We start from the raw sequence: 22,850 nt of genomic DNA, 5'->3' as shown, positions 1-22,850 counted from the left end.
ACCAGCCTAAGTCAGAGTGAGATCTTGTCTGTAAAAACAGCCTGACATTGTGACAAGAACCTATAGTCCCAGCTACTTGGGAGGCTGTGGCAAGAGAATCACTTAAGCCCAAGAGTTTGAGGTTACTGTGAGCTGTGACGACACAGTGCTCTACTGAAAGTGACAAAGTAAGACTCTGTCTCCAAAAAAAGAAAAAAGAAATAAAGCTTTCATCAAGCAAGGTTAATAATGAATAGTGCGATATTAGAAGTGGTAATAATGAAAGACATGAATGATTTATTGGCCTGAAAATCTGCATAGGAAACCATGCTGCTTTTTAGAGTACAGCCTTCAGAAGTCTGGGTCACTACTGTGACCCCCAAGAAATACAAGATGGAATGGAACTTCTAGAGTTTCTGAACAGCAAATAATCTTTACTCTCTTAGAACTAAGGACCAAATCCATTGCTTACAGCTCTTTTAGGATTATCCAGACTCCTAAAACAACTCCTTTGGTGTACACCCTACTGAGATGGGTCTCAGACATACTTTGAATTACAGTCTATTGGATCACTATTATGTTTATCTTTTCTCACTTTACTATCCAGATAATGCTGATATTGAGAAACTGTTATTTCATTGCATAATTCAAATGAAAACTGATAGGTGTGCCATTGTTTTACTGAAGCTTTTTAATTCTTATAACATACCAAAAGTCTTACGCTTTATAAATACTTTATCGTTGTGTGTTACTACTTCTATAATGTTCCTTTTGTCAGTTAGTACTTATACTATAGTTTGGACCTCAAATTTCAAATTACTCCTTTAGCCTCCTGATCTTGCCAAATGGCCTTTGTTAGTTTGAGCTAAGCAGAATTAGAGAGGTATAGTTAATTTCCCTGGCTACTGGTTTGGGTTTGAACTATGCACCTACATGAATGCAAAGTATTTTTGATTTTATAGTTTGTTTGAATCAGCAGCAAAATAAGAGGCACATATTATGATTGGTTGCTGTATCTCTTATTTCTATAGCTTTCCTTTTTCCTTAAACTTTATTTGTTGAGGAAACCTTGTCATTTGTCCTGGACAGTTTCTGATGGTCTGGGTCTTGAAAACGGCATTCATGTGACACTGTTTAACATATTCTCTTTTTTGTAAACTGGTAGTTGGATCTAGAAGCTTAAATCACATTTGTTATTTCTAGAGGGGAAGAGAGGAAAACCATGAAGTAGTTTGATAATAGCACTGTGATCTTCTACCAAGAAGTACATGTCATTTGGTTGTCATTCTTTTTGAGAAATTAGCAACTATTGATGATTAGAAGATTAACGCCTAGATCCATTAATTTATGAGAGATTACCAAATGGTGATATTCTCATTCAATTATTCTTCTTCATTTATCACCTGAAATATCTCTATAAAGAGACATTCATGCTGATCTACTATTTGGTTCCCAGTGGTACAGTTAAAAGCAAGACACATACTTCATTCTTTTCTTTACTAATTCTCAGAAGAACAAATTAGCTCAATAGAATACTCCAATGGTGACCAGTTAGTTTTTTTAAGTATCATTATGAACTCACAAATTTAAATATTGGGTATGTCTTAAATCAAATGCTTTTTCTACATCTGTTAAGATGATTATATAATGTTTCTCCTTTAACCTACTGGTTAATGTTGTGAACTACATAAAATGGTTTTCAATATTAAACCAACCATATATTTCTTGCAGAAACACACTTGATGGTTGAAGTTAGTTTTTTTTTTTTTTTTTTTTAAGAGTAGAGTGGGTAGAGTGTAGTGGTGTTATCTTAGCTCACTGCAACCTCAACTTCCTGGCCTCAAGGGATCCTCCTGCCTCAGCCTCCCAAGTAGCTGGGACTACGGGCACATGCCACAACACCCAGCCAATTTTTTCTATTTTTAGCAGAGATAGGATCTTGCTGTCGCTCAGGCTGGTCTAAAACTCCTGACCTCAAGCAATCTGCCCACCTTAGCCTTCCAGAGTTGAGGTAATTTTTAAGAATACATTGCTTCATCAGATTATAAATACTTTGTCTAGGATTGTACATGTACTCATAAGTAAGACTGGCCTGCATTTTTCTTATCTCATATTGTTACTGGTTTGGTATTAAGATTATAAAGGCCTCAAACTGGGTTAGTTTTCTATTCCGTTAGGTAGTTTTCTATTCCTTGAGAGACTATAGAAAACTACAATTATTTTTCCTTAAATGTTTGGTAAAATTTCTTGTAAAAATGCCACTGCTTGTTTGCATACTTGCTTTCTAAATTTTTTTAAATTAAGAATTATGCACATACACACACAGGGAAAAGTTCATAAATCATGAATGTATAGCGTGATTCATTATCACAATAGCAGTTTTTGTCTTCTCATACATCTCCTCAGCTTGATCCTGAGTTTTGCAAGATACCTGATGAGTCAGTAGGAACAGTAGGTACATTAAAATAACTGTACATTGTTGAAACAAAAAACATTTAGAATGTCTGAAAGATGCTATTATAAATTCCATTCAGCAGGAAAGGTCTGAAAGATGCTATTATAAATTCCATTCACGAGGCAAGGCAATTGAGCCAGTTTTTCATCTTTTGGGCTTATTTATACTAAACAAAGTTTGTTGGTTTGTTTTTTTGTCACCCTGGGTAAGAGTGCCATGGCGTCATCGTAGCTCACAGCAACCTCAAACTCTAGGGCACAAAAGATCCTCTTGCCTAGCCTCCTGAATAGCTGGGACTAAGGCTTCCACCACAATGCCTGGCTAATTTTTCTACTTTTAGTAGAGACGGTCTTGCTCTTGCTCAGGCTGGTCTTGAACTCCTGAGCTCAAGGTATCCATCCGCCTTGGCCTCCCAGAGTGCTAGGATTACAGGTGTGAGCCACTATGCCCAGCCCTAAACAAAGTTTTTAGAGCGAAATGGAAGATTTTAATTCAAGCTATCAATGCCTTTTCTGAAGAACTATGAATTAGAAAATTTAACAAAAAATCATCTTTTACTCTTTTCCAAACTCAAAGTTCTTTCAATAAACCAGCCTTTTAAAGATTTTTAAAGCTGTAGCTAAAAGAAGTTACTTAGGAGACAGAAGATAGCAGTTCTTCAGAACATGAGAAAAGAGAATATAATCTGACCTACTGAATACAGGAGAGAATCTAGGGTAGCAGGATGGAATTACCCAATATCAGAAGACTCTGGATAAATCCCCAGCTCTGTTAAAAATTGAATGCAAGTGTAGAATGCCAAAGAGATTAATGTCTGGAGTAGCCTCTTTGAAAGTACTATTAGAATTTTTGGCTGAGAGAACTCTTCCTTCATAATCACATACTATTTCTTTTTGCCTATACTTCTCCAGTTATCTTTTACTACAGTCATAAGCTTAACTGGGAACAAAATCCAGCCTAGAAATATTAGAACTGTTCCAACTCACAACTGTCCATTTCATTAGCTATATCCTTTCCTACCACCACTGTACATATGTTTCTGGTCAGACAATGAACTTCAGATAATCCCCAAATTACAAACGAGATAGATTCTGTAGGTTTGTCCTTAAATTGGAACAGGTATTTACCTATCACCTGTAATAGCCTCTGTTCATAAGTACAAGTCAAATATCAGTCAATGATTGTAACTTGGAGACTTTCTGTAACAGCCTCCCTTCGTAAGTGTGAGTTGCATGTAAATTGGTTTTTTATTAACTCAGGGATTACCTGTACTCTCAAACTTTTCTGCCTGTCTTGTATATATTAGGGACAAAAGCAATTTACGTTTTAGGGGAATGATACACACGTGATCAGGCAAAACTGTTCAATAAAATCTTAACCATTCCTGGCTCGGTGCCCATAGCTGAGGGAGTAGGGCGCCGGCCACATACACCAAAGCTGGAGGGTTCGAGCCTGGCCTTGGCCAACTAAACAACAATGACAACTGCAACCAAAAAAAATAGCTGGGCCTTGTGGCAGGCACTTGTGGTCCTAGCTACTCGGGAGGCTGAGGCAAGAGGATCACTTAAGCTCAAGAGTTTGAAGTTGCTGTGAGCTGCTACGCCACAGCACTCTACCTAGGGTGAAATAGTGAGACTCTGTCTCAAAAAAAAAAAAAAAATCTTAACCATTCGTGATCCAAAATATAACTTTTTTATATAGAAAAGACTAATTTTGTGCACTGTAAATAAATATCCAGTATAAAAGTATAAAGAGAGAAAAGGCCATTGTCACAAGGCCCGGACCATGGTGATCAGATTTCTATGTTTATGCCAAACCATTTACTTAACAAATACATATTTATTGAGTACCTAGGGTGTCAGGTACTGTTCCAACACAAAAATTCACTCAAAGGAATGAAAATTAAGGACTACTGTAAGTCCTTTACATCGAAGGAGCAAAAATGGAGTATTACAATTTCTTCAACTAATACTCTGAATCTTTTATAAGCAAACAAGTCATATCACTCACTTACTTTCCTAACTCTGGACTTGCTGGTAGCTTATAGCTGCTTTGTGCATATTCAAACTTCTAAAATAAGTAGTAAGTTCAGCAAAATAAGCCTCAAACTAAAAGACACACACACACAAAATGGCTGTTAACATATTCCAAAGTACTTAACCCCACTCGTAATTAAAATGGTACAAAGAAAAACTAAAGATACCATTTTCACGTATTAAGTAAAAAAAAAAAAAAATTTTAAACTGCTAGTACCCTGTTTCTCCGAAAATAAGACAGTGTCTTATTTCAAAGTGTGCTCCCAAAGATGCGCTAGGTCTTATTTTCAGGGGACGTCTTATCTTTCCTGTAAGTAGGTCTTATTTTCGGAGGATGTCTTATTTTTGGGGAAACAGGGTAGCAGTAAATCAGTGGTAGGGAGCCAAGCATGCCAAGCATTCCTCCATACCTCTTATTCATGGGAGCTTGAGTTGATGTATTTTTTTTGAAAATATACAGACCCTTTAAGTAAACAATTCCTCTGCTAGAAATTCATCCTACAAGTACATTGGCAATGAGAATGCAAGGATATAAATACAGGATGTTCGCTGCAACACAACTGTTAACAGTAATACACCTGGAAATAACCTAAATGCTCATGAATAGGGGACTTGGCCAAGTACACTTATAGTGTAAGAGAACAAGAGAATACTATTCCACCACAAACAAATGACAGATAATTATGTACTGACATGAGATGTTCAAGATAAAATGTTAAGTAAAAAAAGTCTACATAAGAGAATAGTCTGTATACTATAACCCCACTGATGAAAATTTATAATTAAAAATTTCTAGAATTCCCAAGAAATTGCCAACAGCAAGTACTTTGGGAGAGTGGAGGTGAGTTGACAGTAAGAAGAGATATTTCAAAGGACTTTTACTTTCTTTATATGTAACTTTTGTATTGTCTGAATTCCTCACCAGAATATTTTATTTTTACATTTTTAAAATTTCTCAGTCCTGGGGGCAGCACCTGTGGCTCAGTCAGTAAGGTGCCGGCCCCATATACCGAGGGTGGCGGGTTCAAACCCGGCCCCAGCCGAACTGCAACAAAAAAATAGCCAGGTGTTGTGGCGGGCACCTGTAGCTACTTGGGAGGCTGAGGCAAGAGAATCGCTTAAGCCCAGGAGTTGGAGGTTGCTGTGAGCTGTGTGAGGCCACAGCACTCTACCGAGGGCCATAAAGTGAGACTCTGTCTCTACAAAAAAAAAAAAAAAAACCAATTTCTCAGTCCTGGCCAGGCACAGAGTCTCACGTCTACAATCCTATCACTCTGGGAGGCCGAAGCCGGTGGATTGCTTTAGCTCAGGAGTTTTGGGTCTTTTTGTTTTTTTTTTTTTTTTTTGTAGAGACAGAGTCTCACTGTATCGCCCTCGGGTAGAGTGCCGTGGCGTCACACGGCTCACAGCAACCTCTAACTCTTGGGCTTACGCGATTCTCTTGCCTCAGCCTCCAGAGCAGCTGGGACTACAGGCGCCTGCCACAATGCCCGGCTATTTTTTTGTTGCAGTTTGGCCGGGGCTGGGTTTGAACCCGCCACCCTAGGCATATGGGGCTGGCGCCCTACTCACTGAGCCACAGGCGCCACCCGGTCTTTTTGTTTTTTATTGTTGGGAACAAGAATGGAGAAGCAAGAATCCAATGTACTCAATTCTGATATGAGGACAACTGTTGCCAGAACATGGTAGGAGAATGGAAGAGTGGAGAGAGGGAAGGAGGGAGGGGGTCGGGAGTCAGTGTGTAGCTCAGGAGTTTGCGACCAGCCTGAACAAGAGCAAGACCCTGTCTCTACTAAACATAGAAAAATTAGCCAGGCATTGTGGTGGGTGCCTGGATGCCAGTAATTCCAGTTATTCAGGAGGAATCTGTCACAAGACAGATTTTTATTTACTGACATGAGATGTTCAAGAAAAAATGTTAAGTAAAAAAAAGTAAGGCAAGAGGATCTCTTGAGGCCAAGAGCTAAGGTTGCTGTGAGCTACGATAATACCACGGCAGTCTACCCAGGGCAATAGAGTGAGACTCCATCTCAAAAAAAAAAAAAAAAAAATCAGCAATTTTGAGATCTTGTGAAACTCTTGGTGAATTACAAGCATATAGAAATTTAAATAAGTGATGTCCAGAGGAAATCAATTCATTTCCGTGACACATTTCACAGATAAGGAAGGAAGCAGCATATCAGAATTACTTAAGTTCATACTGTTTCTGAAGTACTTTCAGTAATTAAAATGGCAATCAAAAGACCAAGAAAATGATAAACAAGAGAAAAGTAGCTTCCCCCAAATCCAAGATGTTAGTGTATATCTTGGGAAAAAGTTTTAATTCCTATTGTTATTCTATTTTATTACTTTTGAGACAGAGTTTCACTCTGTTGCCCAGGCTAGTAGAGTGCTGTGTCATCAGCTTAGTTCACAGCAACCTCCTGGATTCAAGTTATCCTCATATCCTCAGCTTTCCAATAGCTGGGACTACAGGTATATGCTACCATGCATATAATTTTTAGGTATAGGCTAATTTTTAAGTTTAGGTATATGCCTAATTTTTCTAGTTTTAGTAGAGACAGGCTCTAGCTGTTCCTCAGGCTGGTCTCAAACTCCCAAGTTCAAGCAATCTTCCCACTTCAGCCTCTCAGAGTGCTAGGATTACAAAAGCCACTGTGCCCTGACCCAATAGTTTTGATTTTTGTAGAGATTGGGGGGCTCGCTTTATTGCCCAGGCTGGTCTTGAACTCCTGGTCGCAAGAAACGCCCACATCTCAGCCTTCCAAAGTTCTAAGATTATAGGTGTGAGCATCCATGCCTGATTCTAGTTCTAAATTTTTTTTTAACCATATACTACATAAAATTACTTTCTAAGGTAACTAGATTGAGCCTTAGCAATCAATTACAGAAGTAGTTTCCTAAAACTTACCAAGTTAGAAATAAAAACAGCAGAAAAAATGTTGAGAGGTGAAAAGAAATGTAAGAGATAGAAAATAGAATTAAAGAAGGGAGTAATGTCTGTTAGTATAAATGGATAAAGAGTGACTTTGAAGAAAGTTAATCCCATAGTAATACTATACCTAACAGCTGGCTGTGTTCCCCTGTGATGGAGTTCTGACTCGGGTCTGAAAAACAAACAATTGAAAAGAAAAGAAAAAAATGAATGATCAAAACAAATAATTTCTTAAAATCAGCAACAAAAGTCAACCAAAGAAATAAGCAAAAAATTAAAAAAACTTAAACATTAATGAAAGGATAGTAAAAAACAGAATGAACTATTATAAGATGACGTTCCTTAAAAAGTTAAAACACAGCATTACCATGTGACCCAGCAATTTCACGTCTAGGTATACACCTAAAAAAACTGAAACAGGAACGGCAACAGGCAGCTGTACCACAACGTTTATAGCAGAATTATTCACAATAGCTGAAAGATGGAAACAACCCAAGTGTACTCCTACAGATGGAATGTGGTATGTACACACAGCAGAATATTTTTCAGCTATAAAAAGGAACCAAATTCTGATAGTGTGACAACCTGGATGTATCTTGAGAGAACATTATGCTAAGAAAATAAGACAGACACAAAAGGACAAATGTCACATGACTCCATTTATATAAAATATTGAGAAAAAGCAAATTTATGGAGACAGAAAGTAGATTAGACGTTACCAGTAACCGCGTGGAGTGGGCATATGGAGTGTTATTGTTAATGAGTAGAGATTCTGTTTGGGGTAATGAAAAATTTTGGAAATAGGTAGTGGTAATGGGCACGTTAACACTGTGAATGTAATCAATGCCACTGAATTATATATTCAAAATGGCTAAAATGGTAAATTTTGTTATGTATGTCTTACCATAAAAAAAAGTAAATAAAAAAAATAAGCACACAAATTTGACAAAGCAATTAGTTCCTTAAAGCAGAAGAGTGACTCAGGGCTCCTGACATGAGTTACATTTTCTCTTTGATGACAAAGGAACATATGGCCATAGCAGCTCAAAGTCAAGACATAAATAGAGCATTCATTACTGTTAACAGATATGTTCTGATTTGACCTTACGGTAAAATGACTAAACTGGCCTGTATATCTATTTTTCCGTAATATAAAATAAAATTAGAGGCAATAAGCCAAGTTTCTAATACAAGAGATATTGACAATCACCATTTAATAACCAACCAGTTGCTTATTTTAAGGGCTTGAAAAGCATTAAGGGCTAAATATGGAAGAGGTTCTGGGCTCCACCTCCCTCAAAGATTAAGTCCCTGAGACGCTGAAGATTACATCTGGCTTTCTTGAATGTGTCTGGGGAAATGAAAATAATTTTAGAGTGGGGGCTGGAGGGCTATCAACAATAGGAAAAAGTGACATCTTTATTTTTATTAGCCTCTAATTGAAGAGTGGTATTTTTTCCAATTATGTAAATAATAAACTACATAAAGTACCTGTAATTTTGTCAACAATAAATATCATATATTTTCATATCACATTATTGCTCTGTTAGACAAAATTCAAGTAACATTTTCCATGGTTCATGTATGTATTTTATATACATTTAATTAAAGCTAAGATTTTAAAATAAGCAGTCCAGAGAAAAAGAAAAATACTTAAGTTCTGGTTTCTGATGTATACTGGCATATACTATACATTCTTTAATCAAGAAGGCGATAAGGCAGAAACTTGATTTCTACAACTAAAGTTGTAAACACCATTTGAACATTTTAAGATGTATTTTCAGAGGACTTTAATTCTGAAAAAGGGAAATTCCATATTTTTTGTTTGTTTTTTTTCGTATTTTTTTATTATAAGACATTTCCCCCAAAATACAAGCAAGTGAATTCCCAGCTTTTACTTTAAACTCATCTTATTTCCCATCTCAATAAAGAATATTGGTTGCTCACCCATATACTACAAAGCAGGAACAGTTTTATAGTAAGCTGATATGTTAGATTCTTCTCTTTCTCTCTCTTCTCTCAGGGAAAATAGGGTCCTAACATTATAGAGAAGCAGGTGTGTAGGTATGGAAAGAAGAGTAGAGAAAGAATAATAGAATTCTAGAACTGGAGGAAACTTGGTCTCTGGAGGAAAAGGAGGGGAGTAGTTATCACATCATTTATTTTTCTCCCTAAACAAAACAAACACCCCTCAATATTCTGGTTCCCAGCTACTGTTACTAATCAAATGCCTTGTATCTCCGGGTACAGTGGAGGAGAAAAGTTGACAATCTCCTATCTTAATATTTATGGTCAAAAAAATTAATGCCAAAACTCATGAGTGGCCAGATACTAAGTACGTCACAGTTCTGTGGAAAGAGAAAGGTAAGGGACAGAATCTTGATACTTTCAGGACTTAGGTTCTTATTTATCAGTGCTCTATAATTCTTTCTTTTACTAAAACAAAGATACCTATTTATCAGGGCATGTGTCCTGTGACTAGAAATAGAAAAATATCCTTGATAACTCAGGAAGACTAGGTATGGTTTTAGAGGAAAAATATAAATGACTTTTATTTTATTTATTTATTTATTTTGTTGTTGTTGTTGTTGCAGCTTGGCCAGGGCTGGGTTTGAACCCACCACCCTCGGTATATGGGGCCGGCACGCTACCCACTGAGCCACAGGTGCCGCCCTAAATGACTTTTCTTAAAAAAGAATTAACGCCCATACCATACACTTCCTTGCCTTCTGAGCTGTATCTACATGTTAGTGTATTCTTTAATCAAGCCAGGACTCTTCCTCTGAATAGCCTCCAATATTTGAGATGAGTACAAAGAAGTCGTTTCTACAGTTCCTTACAATTTAGATTTTTGTTTTTCGGTTATTATAATTAAAGGATTATACGACAATCCTTACTTAATAGTTATCAGTAATCTGAAGACTAAATTTCAAGAATTTGCAAATCTTTTGTTAATATAATAAAAGCTAAAATAAGGGTAAATCTGGGAGTAAGCAGGCTTAAGAACCCACCCAAATGGAACTAGCCCTGCCTGTGAAAGTCACAATTGATTAAGTGGGTTTAAGGGGAAGGGCGTTTCTGGGTTTGCAATCCAAGCTGCATAATCAACATGCTAACAATGCTCTAGGATATGTCTGGGCACCTTTCTATTATCCTGCATCTGAACTCTTCCTTTTAATATTTTCCTGACTATGTCATTGGTGAAGGCACACCCAAGTTTGCCAAAGATGAAGAGTTGTCTTAAATACTATTCAAAAAGACATCTCAACTAAACTACTTCTTGCAGTAACAGCTATGTGCCAACAATGTGACTATTTTTATCTTTCAGTGGGCTTCATAAATTAAGCTATTTCTAGGTTATAATATAACCAGGTTATAATCAAAAACCTGAAATACTCTATAAGGCAAAATGATCAAATAAGAAATAGAAAGAAAACATTTGCCTTTTAACAAGGGGTAAATTCAATCAGGAAAAATAAAGCGAAAACATTTGTGTCAGTAATGATATAGTATTTTTATAAATAGGAGCTTGCTCAATATATTCGCATTTATCTTGGGTAAATGATAAAGAATGAAGGTTTTATTTAGCTTCTTGTCATGTGCCCTGAAGAATGGAGGCAAAGAAAAATAGTGGGGGTTACTCATTGATTTGCAAAATTGCCTCTGTAAAATTTTTCTGAAGAGCTTCACATAGAAATAGCCTTTCTTGAATTTCCTTAATAGTAAGAGAATTTGAAATAAAGGCAAGCCTATATCCTGTAGCTAAAACTTAGTGCAAAAGGTTTTACTTAATTAAATATAGAATTATTTAATATTAAATAACACAACAAATAGTGGAAACTGATGCCGAATTCTTTAGTAGGCATGGGCAAAAGTATATACACCAGGACAATGAGACTATTATGTTACCGGCTATAGTATTATCTAGTCATGCTGTAAAAGCTGTTTCAGAGTATCAAACACCTGAAATCACTAGTCTTAACGTAACGCAATTCTAATTTTCCACACTTCAACTTTTAATTAATTATTAGTTAATTTATTTGAGACAGAGTCTCACTCTGTTGCCCCAGGCTAGAATGGGTGTCAGCCTGGCTCATAGCAACCTCAAACTCCTGGGCTCAAGAGATCCTTCTGCCTCATCCTCCTGAGTAGTTGGGACTACAGGGGCCTATCTGGCTAATATTTTCTATTTTTAGCAGAGACGGGGTCTGGCTGCTGCTCAGGATGGTCTTGAACTCCTGAGAAAGATATGCCATCAAATGATCCTCCTGCCCTGGCCTCCCAGAGTGCTAGGGTTACAGATGTGAGCTACCCATGCCTGGCCTCACTTCAACTTAAAAAAAAAAAAAAAAAGGGAGCAGCACCGTAAGAAACCATTTTCTTTATATTAAATCATAGCTGTGTACATTAATGCAGTCATGGGGTACAATATGCTGGTTTTATAGACCATTTGACATATTTTCATCACACTGGTTAACATAGCCTTCCTGGCATTTTCTTAGTTATTGTGTTAAGACATTTACATTCTACATTTACTAAGTTTCACATATATCCTTGTAAGATGCACCGCAGGTGTAATCCCACCAATCACCCTCCCTCTGCCCACCTCCCCCACCTCCCCTCCCTTTCCCCCATTCTTGGGTTATAACTGGGTTATAGTTTCATGTGATGGCATTTTCTTAGTTATTGTGTTAAGTCATTTATATTCTACATTTAGTAAATTTCACATGTACCCTTGTAAGATGCACCGTAGGTGTGGTCCCACCAATTACCCTCCCTCCACCCAACCTCCCCACTCCCTTCCTTCAAGAAACCATTTTGACTCAGAAGTGGGCAAAGACGATTAAACGTGGAACCAAAGACAATTAACTCTAGCATTCACATTTATTAGATTCTGCCTCTCTATATTGGTAGGTTCTCGTCTTGGTGGGAAACCTAAATAGGAAACAATTTGAAATAAGGCAAAATATAAAAAGGCTATCTCTTCTTTATATAACAGATTTTAAACTTACTACAATGAAACCAGACAGACCTAGAAAAATTTACATAAGATTAATGGAGTTTAACTATTTAGATGAATAAAAAATAACAGGCAATTTTAGGCAATGTAAACTGGTGCATACAAAAGGTTCATTCATTCATTCCTTTTTTTTTTTTTTTGTGGTTTTTGGCCGGGGCTGGGTTTGAACCTGCTACCTCCGGCATATGGGACCGGTGCCCTACTCCTTGAGCCACAGGCGCCACCCCATTCATTCATTCTTCATGTTTCTAGCCTACCCCAAAATAACCGTCAAAAGATTCTTATTTTTAATATAAGCATCTTGTTTTAAAAAGATACATAGAGCTTACATATGCCCCCCCAAAACCCCCTAAAGGTCATTCAGCTAAAATTTATAGTTTAGTTCAAACCATCTGTTCTATAAGTGATTTGGGTAGACAGCTAACGATGGATAGAACAAACTGTGATAGTAACATGGACTATACTTCATGTACAGTGCACAAGTGCACATTCCTTAACATATTAATTGGGATTTGGTGAGAAAACACTTTGAGGCAGTGATGGTAAATTTGGCAAACCTATTTAATAGTTAAACATATTTCTATGATATATAATTTCTCTTTTTTGTGTGATATATAATTTCTCATACCCTTCAATATCCTAATGGATATCTCATCTCCAAAAGAAGAATATTTGGCATTCCTAAAAGTATCAGAAGAGAGAACTCACTTTGTATCAAAATACTTTGTATAATTAGGGTCCTACGGTACACAATTAGGAAATGTTGAACTAATTCATATAAATATATAAGATTAGAAGATAATTCACTGGATCATCATTCCCTTTTGATGGCTCACTCATTCATTGACTCAGCACTATTTTCATTAAACCAGCATTTTCCGAATTTGCTTAGTCAAAACAATCATGGGGTATTTGTTAAACTACAAATTGCTAGGTCACAAAACTAGTACTAACGACTCAATTTCATAGGAGAATGAGATTCTATAGCTTTAACAAGTGTCTCAGATCACTGTTCATTTATTCATTCAACCATCCATCACCCATTTAAATATCTGAGTGACCAAAAGTCCCAGGCATTTTTCTATGTGCCAGTGATAGAACAGCAAATAAGATCTTATTCTCATGCAGATATGGGGCCATGAGTAATAAAAGAAAATTGGTTATAAGTATTAAAAAGAAAATAAAGAAGAGTGATTGGATGGGCTGTTTTGGATTGGGTGAACTGTGATAGCCTTTCTAAGGAGGTAACTTTTAAAGGAGAACTACATTAAAAAAAAAAAAAAAAGAAAGAAAGATACAGTATTTGGGCTGTGCCTGTGGCTCAAAGGGGTAGGGCGCTGGTCCCATATGCCGGAGGTGGCAGGTTCAAAATATCTTAGCACAATAACTAAGAAAATGCCAGGGGTGGCACCCGTGGCTCAAGGAGTAGGGTGCCGGTCCCATATGCTGGAGGTGGCGGGTTCAAACCCAGCCCCAGCCAAAAAAAAAAAAAAAAAAGAAAATGCCAGGAAGGCTATGTTAACCAGTGTGATGAAAATGTGTCAAACGGTCTATGAAATTAGTGTATGGTGCCCCATGATCATATTAATGTACACAGCTAAGATTTAATAAAAAAAAACAAAAAAAAAAAAACCAGCCCCGGCCAAAAACTGCAAAAAAAAAAAAAAGAGAACTGCATGAAAATGACATATGAGGATCTTGAAAAAGACTAGTCAGAGCAGAGGAGTAGCTGTGAAAAGGCCCCAAAATGGCAACACGTTTGGTATATTTGAGAAAAGTTAATGTAGCTAAAGCATAATAAGTGATTAAAAAAAAAGAAGAGGTCATTAAATTAGGTGGCAGTTGCATCTTGTGGTCTTGTAGACCATGGTAAGGAATGTTAATTTTACTCTGAAAACTAGCGTCATGACAGGTCTGATTAACTTTTCAAAGCATGCAGGCTGCTATTTGGGGAATGAATTAAAAGGGGAGCAAGAATAGAAATGGGGAGAACCAATAAGATATGAGAATGAGTGTGGTGAAGATGGCAAAAACAGGTTGATCTCATCTTCTATAAGGAGAACTTGGGTAGTCTACAAAGATAATGCCCATGTTTCAAATTTGTAGTTCTTTCATTTTTTGAGCACCTTCTACATGTGAAACACCATTCTTTTTTTTTTGTAGAGACAGACAGAGTCTCACTTTACCGCCCTCGGTAGAGTGCCATGACGTCACAGGACTCACAGCAACCTCCAGCTCTTGGGCTTCCGTGATTCTCCTGCCTCAGCCTCCGGAGCAGCTGGGACTACAGGCGCCTGGCTATGTTTTTTTGTTGTTGCAGTTCGCCGGGGCTGGGTTTGAATCCTCCACCCTTGGTATATGGGGTCGGCGCCCTACTCACTGAGCCACAGGCGCCACCCTGAAAGACCGTTCTCTCTGCCATCAAAAATCTTACATTTTATTGGGAGAAAGACTAACAATAAACATGTCAAGAGTGGTAAGTCATAAAACAAACAAAAAAGCAGAGCAAGAGACTACACAGCATTCCTGGGGGAGTGGTTTATGTGCTAGCTTAGACATGAAGTCTGAAAAGGCTTCTCAGATAATGTGACATTTGAGCAGAAGCTTGAAGTTAGGCACTTTGCCATACGAACATCTGCAAAAGAACATTTCAGACAGAGGGAGCAGTTAATGCAAAGACCCTGGAGCAGAGGAGTGGTGGTATGTTCAATGAACAGCCAGGGGGCCAGGTTGTGAGACAGAAAAGCAACATAAACGTGATAGGACATAGGATATAGGTGTTGATGGGGGAGCCCAGACCTTGTGAGGCCCAGTAGGTTACAGTCAAGACTTTTGATTTTACTTTGAGTGAGATAGGAAGCCACTGGAAGGTTTATCTTTTAACGTGATCACAATAGCTGTAGTTTGGAGAGCAGATGGCAGTAGGCAAGCAAAGAGCAAAGTGAAAAAAAAAAAAAAAAGAGCAAAGTGAGAGGGCTTTTACAGTGGGCCAAGAAAACACAATGATAGTTTGGATCTGATCAGAAAGTAGCAAAAGTGATGGAAAGTGGTTAGACACCAAGTGCTAAGTATGTGGACTAGGTATGTTTCAAAGGACCCACTGACAAGATCTGCATGCTGACAAACCGGATGCAAGGTAAGAGAAAAACAGATGAGTCAAAAAATTTCCACGGCAATTAGATGAACAGAGAAGTAATTCAATGAGTTGGAGAAGACTCAGAGCCAAGCAAGTAATCTAAGTAAAAGGCACAGTGCTTACAATGGTGTTTTCTAGGCCAGTGTGCTGGGGAAGTCTATGTAATGGCAAACCAATTGCATGGATTTTTTTGTTAGCTATGAGGTCTCTACATACCCACCAAAAGATGGTAAGAATTCACTTACAGAAGTGAAAGCAATCCAAATGTCCTCTGATGTATGAATGTATAAGCAACACGTACTATGCACATTAAATGGAATATTATTATATTATTCAGCCTTTAAAAGGAAGAAAATTTAGACGTAAGCTACAGCATGGATGAATCTTGAGAACAATACACTAAATAAGCTGGCCATAAAAAGACAAATAGCTTATGATTCCACTTATATAAGTTATTTAAAATAGTCAAACTTACAGAGCTAGAAAAGTAGAATAGTGGTTACCAGGGCCTGGGAAGGGAGCAGAAATGGAGAGAAAGCTGTCTCAGAGAGCAGACATGAGGCACAGTGAAAAGAGAACACAGGATTGGGATGCACATAAACCTCAAGTGAGATCCCAACTCTACCATATGCTATTCATGTAACCCCATAAAAATGATATATTTCTTAGCCTTAACTTACAATCTATAAAATAAAAAAATTGAGATAGAAATGATCCTTAAGAGAAATAATAAAAATTACAATGCTACAAATAAGCATGATTAACAATTAGAACTTAGGTAGCTGAGTATATTTCTTAGAACTCTATAAATTTCAAGCATTTCGTAGTACAACAGTATTAAGGAAAATATCAAAATAATGTGGTTAAATTTTTAGCACTCATCTACACATTGACTTAAAATTGTATGGTTGTGTATTAATAGTTTGGTTCACTAGTCTTACTTTAAAAGTTTTCTTTTAACTTCCCACTTCACAGAATTACTTCAAAATTTCATAACATTTATAATCTGGACCAAATATACATTAATATATGATTTGAGATTTTTTTTTTTTTTTTGAGACAGAGTCACCCCTGGTAGAGTGCTGTAGCATCACAGCTCACTGCAACCTCAAACTCTTGGGCTTAAGCGATTCTCTTGCCTCAGCCTCCCAAGTAGCTGGGACTACAGGTGCCTGCCACAACGCCCAGCTATTTTGTTGTTGTAGTTGTCATTGTTGTTTAGCCAGCCCATGTCAGGTTTGAACCCGCCAGCTCAGCTGTATGTGGCTGGCGCCATAACCAGTGAGCTACAGGCACCAAAACCATGATTTGAGATTTTTGTGATAAAATTAATTGTATTAGTAATTACTGAGGACTGTCTATACTACATTCTCAGTACAACAGTTTGTTGTTTTTTTTTTGAGACAGAGCCTCAAGCTGTCACCCTGAGAAGAGTGCCGTGGCATCACAGCTCACAGCCACCTCCAACTCCTGGGCTCAAGCGATTCTCTTGCCTCAGCCTCCCAAGTAGACATTAGGAAAGTAAAAGGAAGCTCATGTGGTTATGGAAACCAATACAGAGTCGGAACTGAAAGGGAGGAAATCAGGACAAGATAAAGAGCATCCACCCCCGAACAGTAAATGTGCTTATTTACTGTCCCCAGTTTAGTAACCAACAATTTTATTTGCATTCTTTTCATACTTTTGATTACTTCTATAAGAATACAGATATCCAGACATATGTATTGTAATTTGAACTAAAATGTTTATTAAATACATTTTGCATTAAACATTGACAAGCTTCAACTATGACTTCACCTTCTCTTCTCACTCTGCCATTAACCCAGTTAACTGAAAGTTATTTACCAGATACCATTTTTTTTAATGTGTATGCTAATATCTTTAAGATGTCTTCAAAACTGGATAATCTCTTTTTTAACAGGCTTAGTCAGAGCCTATGCTTGGCAACTGTATCTAACAAGATTAGAATTGCTTGTATTGTATCTATTTTTAATTTATACTCTATGGGAAGCATGCTGGTGTTTCATTTAGTGACAACACTTCCATTTTAAAAGAAATCATAAAAACAGTTACTCAATTTGATAAAAAAAGATTAAATGCAAATATGATCCATAAAAATGGAAAGATTACAAAGGTAGTCTCTAAATGATGGAATTTAGGGGAAATTTCCTACTATTATCCTATCAAATCTGCACAGCAACACTGTGAGGAAGAATTATTCCCACATTCCTAAAGAAACTAGCTCAGAGAAAGGTGAAATGATATGCCTAAACTGGTGTATGTAGCCAATAAAGCTAAGAAAACTGGCAGACACCTCAAGCCTTGGTCTGTTGACCCTTTCAGCTGTCTTAAATAATAGAAGGAAAGGTGCAAAGGTGAGGAAGAACATGGATTGAGGCAGTGGAGCTTTAAATAGGACTTTTAAAAAAATCTCAAAAATCACATGCCTGAGAAGGTTTGATTGGAAAGGTTGGGTAATATTAGGAAAAGTCTTGGAAGCCAAACAGGGAAGTCTAAAGGAAATGGAAAACAACTGAAATTCTCTATGTGAAAGTCTAAAGATGGAAGTAGTATTTTAGGTAAAGAAACATGAATGCAATATTTAAAACGAAATAAATCCCAGATTTATCAGGGACAGGCAGGCACACTCATTATTAGACCACTGTAAGTTGTCCATGAGCTAACAGCAGCATCTCTAAAGTGGTCTTAGGATAACATTAATAGTTGTTATTATTAATTCATCCAATACTCTGAATGTCTATTATATGTCAGGTATGTGCTGGGTGCTATGGATGACAAGAAAAGAACCCCAAAGAATTTGTTTTCAAGAAATTCAGAAGGGAAAAAATATACGTAACAGTTATGAAACAATAAAAATAATTGTTATAGGCCAAGTGCAGTGGCTCACACCTGTAATACCAGCACTTTGGGAGGCTGAGCTAAGAGAACTGCTTGAGGCTAGGAGTTCAAGATGAGCCTGGGCAATACTGTAAGACCTTGTTTTTACAAAAAAATAAAAAAATTAGTTGGGTGTGGTTAAGAGGCCATAGCTATGATCATACCACTGCACTTCAGCCTAAACGACAGAATAAGACCTTGTCTCTAAAAAATAAATAAATAAATAAAAATTAAAGCTGTTAACAGTTAAGTAAAAATAACCGCAGGATTCATGAAAGAAAACAAAATAAAGCAGTGGTGAGGGATGGTGTCAAGGGGATAACTGAGCTAAATCTTGAAGAATGAACAGTTCATCAAAAAGCAAAAAAAATGGGGGGGGTATAAAAAAATGATTAGGACTTAGCTAAGGAGATGTTCTAGAGATAAAATAACGGGATTTAATATGCCTAATTATTTAACAAAAGAAGAAGTATTGTCATTGACCAAGAAAGTTGGTGAGATAAGCAGAACCAGTCAGCATCTGTACATCCGACTTCTGATTGTTCCCCCTTCCTCATTCTCCACACTTAGTCACCAAATCCAGTCTATGCTGGCTTCACTATGCTTCCATAATAATCTCTTCTTTCCCACTGCACTGCCTCCATTTAGATTTTTATCCTTTCCAGCTTATTCAATTAGGGCAGTGCCTGTGGCTCAGTGGGTAGGGTGCTGGCCCCATATACTGAGGGTGGCGGGTTCAAACCCGGCCCCGGCCAAATTGCAACAAAAAAAATAGCCACGCATTATGGCGGGCACCTGTGGTCCCAGCTACTCGGGAAGCTGAAGCAAGAGAATCACCTAAGCCCAGGAGTTGGAGGTTGCTGTGAGCTGTGTGATGCCACGGCACCCTACAAAGGTGGGTGTAAGACTCAAAGTAAGACTCTGTCTCTAAAAAAAAGAAAAAGAAAAAAAAGCTCAATTATTCCCCTTGCCACCAACTCTCCCATCTTCAAACAATCTTGCATTTTCCTACATATTAATACTCTAAAATTCTGCCCTTATCATGTTTCTTAGCTGCTTAAAAAAACAAAACCAGGGCGGCGCCTGTGGCTCAGTCGGTAAGGCGCCAGACCCATATACCGAGGGTGGCGGGTTCAAACCCGGCCCCGGCTGAACTGCAACCAAAAAATAGCTGGATGTTGTGGTGGGCGCCTGTAGTCCCAGCTACTCGGGAGGCTGAGGCAAGAGAATCGCTTCAGCCCAGGAGTTGGAAGTTGCTGTGAGCTGTGTGATGCCATGGCACTCTACTGAGGGCGATAAAGTGAGACTCTGTCTCCACAAAAAAAAAAAAAAAAAAAAAAAACCAATACTTTAAAATGTTTCCAAGTGACAATGCCAGGAGTTTCCAACCATTTTGTGAAGAGATCATGTTCACTTTTTTATTTATAACCTGACATCATGTGTGGGGTACTAATTCAAATCCCCCAAGGGGAAGGGGAAGGGCTGCCTTCCCAGGCTCTGTCTTCACTCCTACTTCGAATTCTCAGGCTGCAGGATGGTGGTGGTGGCTTAGACATCTATAGATAGATCCTGGTTGACTTGCCTGGACTTCCTGACTGACAGGATGAACTCTAAAAACTTCACGTTGGCATTCGAGCCCCTTTATAATCTAGCACCAGCTTACTCTTCTCTAACCTCAGTATCTGCTGTTCTTAGTCATGAACTCTCTGCTCTACACTTTCCAGAATGCTTTGTGAGCCCGATTCCATCTTTGTTTACAGCAAGTTTATCGTTAAAAATTTCCCTCTTTCTCTCCTGAGGTTCTACTTCGTCAAAAGCCCAATTCAGGGCACCTTTAGCTCAATGGTTAGGGCACCGGCCACATGCACCTGGGCTGCTGGGTTGGAACCCCCATCCAGGACTGCTAAACAAACAAACAGAAATAAAATAGCCAAGCATTGTGGTGGGAGCCTGTAGTCCCAGCTACTAGGGAGGCTGAGGCAAAAGAATTGCTTAAGCCCAAGAGTTTGAGGTTGCTGTGAGTTGTGACGCCAAGGCACTCTACTGAGGGTGCAAAGTGAGACTGTCTCAAGAAGAAAAAAAAAAAGTCCAATTCAAGTGCTTCTTTTAACCTCAAGGCTTAATTCTAACAGGCTTAATCTTTTCTGAACAACTTAAATACATGCTGCCTTGATCTGCATTTTAATTAATCAATGTATTAATTCAACAAATATTTACTAAGCATCCTAAGTGTTGGATAGACTATGTGTTAGGCACTGTGGATACACAAAGATGAACACAGGATAGCAGCTAACTTTGAGGGGCTTATTGCACACAGAGGTTACGACAAATGATAACACTAAGTGACTAAAGTACTATGTTAGAAGCACAGGCAAAGGGACAGAAGAGTGTGTACAATTTCATTTCATTCCCTGGAGTGATCATAGAAGCCATTAAGGAAGAAGTCAGATTTCACTTTAGTCTTAAGAGGAGTGTTTGCCAGGTAACAGAGGGAAAGAACATTCCAAAGAAGATGAAACAAATGTGTTGAAGCAATAAATACATTCAAAAACATTCATTGTATCTGGTGTGCAGTGTGTATGAAAGAGTCAAGACAAGGAAGTTGGTAAGTTGAGATGCTCTAGAGCAGTGATTTTCAACCTTTTTTATCTCCTGGCACACTTGGACTTATAGTCAAACTTCTACAGAACACAGTAAAAAAAAAAAAAGAAGAACATACTTACTGTGCTTTGAACTTCTTTTGAAAATAATTTAATTAACAATCTTTAAAAATTTTCGCAGCACACCTATGATCCTCTCATGGCACACCAGTGGGCCACAGCACATCGGTTGAAAATCACTGCTCTAGATCATGACGGTATTTATATGACTGGCTGAGCAGTACAGACTTGCTTTTACTGGCAATGGGGAGGTATTAAAAGGTTTTAAATGGGAGAGTAATAGGATGAGATTTATATTTGAGAAAAATTCCTCTGGTAATTACTATAAAGGATAGCTTTAGGAGGTGAGACAAGAAATGACAATGGACTACTATTTAGAAGTGAGGATGGGGAGAAATGGACAGACTTGAGAAAGAAATATATGAGAAACTAAATAAAAAACTGGTGAGAAAGACAAGGATCAAGAGGGTAAAAGAAGGAGACAGAGACTGAATACTGTACTACATCAAGGGGAAGAGGTCAATAAGGAAACAGAAAACATAGGAGTGAAAGAAGAAAGGTTCTAGAGCACAGATGTATGGATTAGTATTAAATAAGAAAAAGGAATTAGGTAAAGGGTAGGTGTCCACATCAATGTGGTAAGAATTTCCGAAGGATAGTGAAAATACAGTTTACTCTGTGAAGACGGTTTCGTCATGAAAATGGAAGAATGGCACTTAATAAGCATTTTAAGTTTTATGTGGAATGAGAAATAAAGGCTAACTAGAATCACATGGAAGAATGTTTAAATAGTGTCAGTCACCTTTGGTAGAGTGCTGTGGGGTCACAGCTCACAGCAACCTCAATGTTGTCACCATTGGAAATATACTGTTGAAAATGATGAATCTGTGGCAGTACCAGTTTTCATGGTTTTGAGAGTCCTCTGCTCCCCCCACCCCATCCCTCCGCACTGTCCACTATCCTGGCAGTAATACAGCTGCCAGGATTAAGAATGAAAGGAGAAGGAAAAAATTAGAAAATAAAAGGGATTAGAGAGTGACAACCTGGAGTTGAGAATTTGTGGAGGTCCTGGGGAGGCAGGGTCCTATCTTCCCACTAGAAGTTTTTTTTTGTTTGTTTGTTTTCTGAGACAGAGTCTCATTATGTCACCCTTGGTAGAGTGCCATGGCATCACAGCTCACAGCAACCTCAAACTCTTGGGCTTAAGTGATTCTCTTGCCTCAGCCTCCCAGTAGTAGGGACAACAGGCGCCCACCACAACACCCAACTGTTTTTTTGTTATTGCTGTCATTGTTTAGCAGGCCCTGGCTGGGTCCAGTGCATGTGGTTGGTGCCCTAACCACTGAGTTACAGGCACCGAGCCAAAGAAGTTTTTTTGTTTTCGTTTTTGTTTTGAGACAGTCTCACTCTGTCACCTTTGGTAGAGTGCTGTGGGGTCACAGCTCACAGCAACCTCAAACTCATGGGCTTAAGCAATTCTTTTGCCTCAGCCTCCCAAGTAGCTGGGACTACAGGTATCTGCCACAACTCCTGGGTATTTCTAGAGATGAGGTCTCCTGCTACCTCAGGCTGGTCTCTAACCTGTGAGCTCAGGCAATCTACCTGCCTCAGCCTCCCAAGTGCTGGGATTATAGGCGTGAGCTAACGTGCCTGGCCTCATTAGAAGTTCTTTGAAGGCAAGAACTTTGTTTTCTTTGTTTGTTTTTGTAGAGACAGAGTCTCACTTTATGG

The 22,850-nt window shown here is 38.1% G+C and overlaps 1 protein-coding gene across 6 annotated transcripts in view; it reads right to left on the bottom strand.

The window, feature by feature from the left end:
* The window catches only part of SLC12A6 (solute carrier family 12 member 6), a 99,002-nt gene that overhangs the window by 36,619 nt on the left and 39,533 nt on the right, over positions 1 to 22,850 (bottom strand). For 5 of the 6 annotated variants that reach the window (XM_053595018.1, XM_053595017.1, XM_053595015.1 and 2 more), the window contains one exon: positions 7,533 to 7,577. The exons of the other annotated variant lie outside the window; for it this stretch is intronic. In XM_053595018.1, the coding sequence (XP_053450993.1) occupies positions 7,533 to 7,577 (45 nt within the window). The remainder of the gene's footprint in view (positions 1 to 7,532; positions 7,578 to 22,850) is intronic. 6 annotated transcript variants of the gene reach the window in all.

This window comes from Nycticebus coucang, chromosome 6 (assembly GCF_027406575.1).
Source record: "Nycticebus coucang isolate mNycCou1 chromosome 6, mNycCou1.pri, whole genome shotgun sequence".
Taxonomy (NCBI): Eukaryota; Metazoa; Chordata; class Mammalia; order Primates; family Lorisidae; genus Nycticebus; species Nycticebus coucang.
The sequence above is the reverse complement of the archived record's forward strand: the minus strand, read 5'-3'. Positions and strand labels throughout refer to the sequence as shown.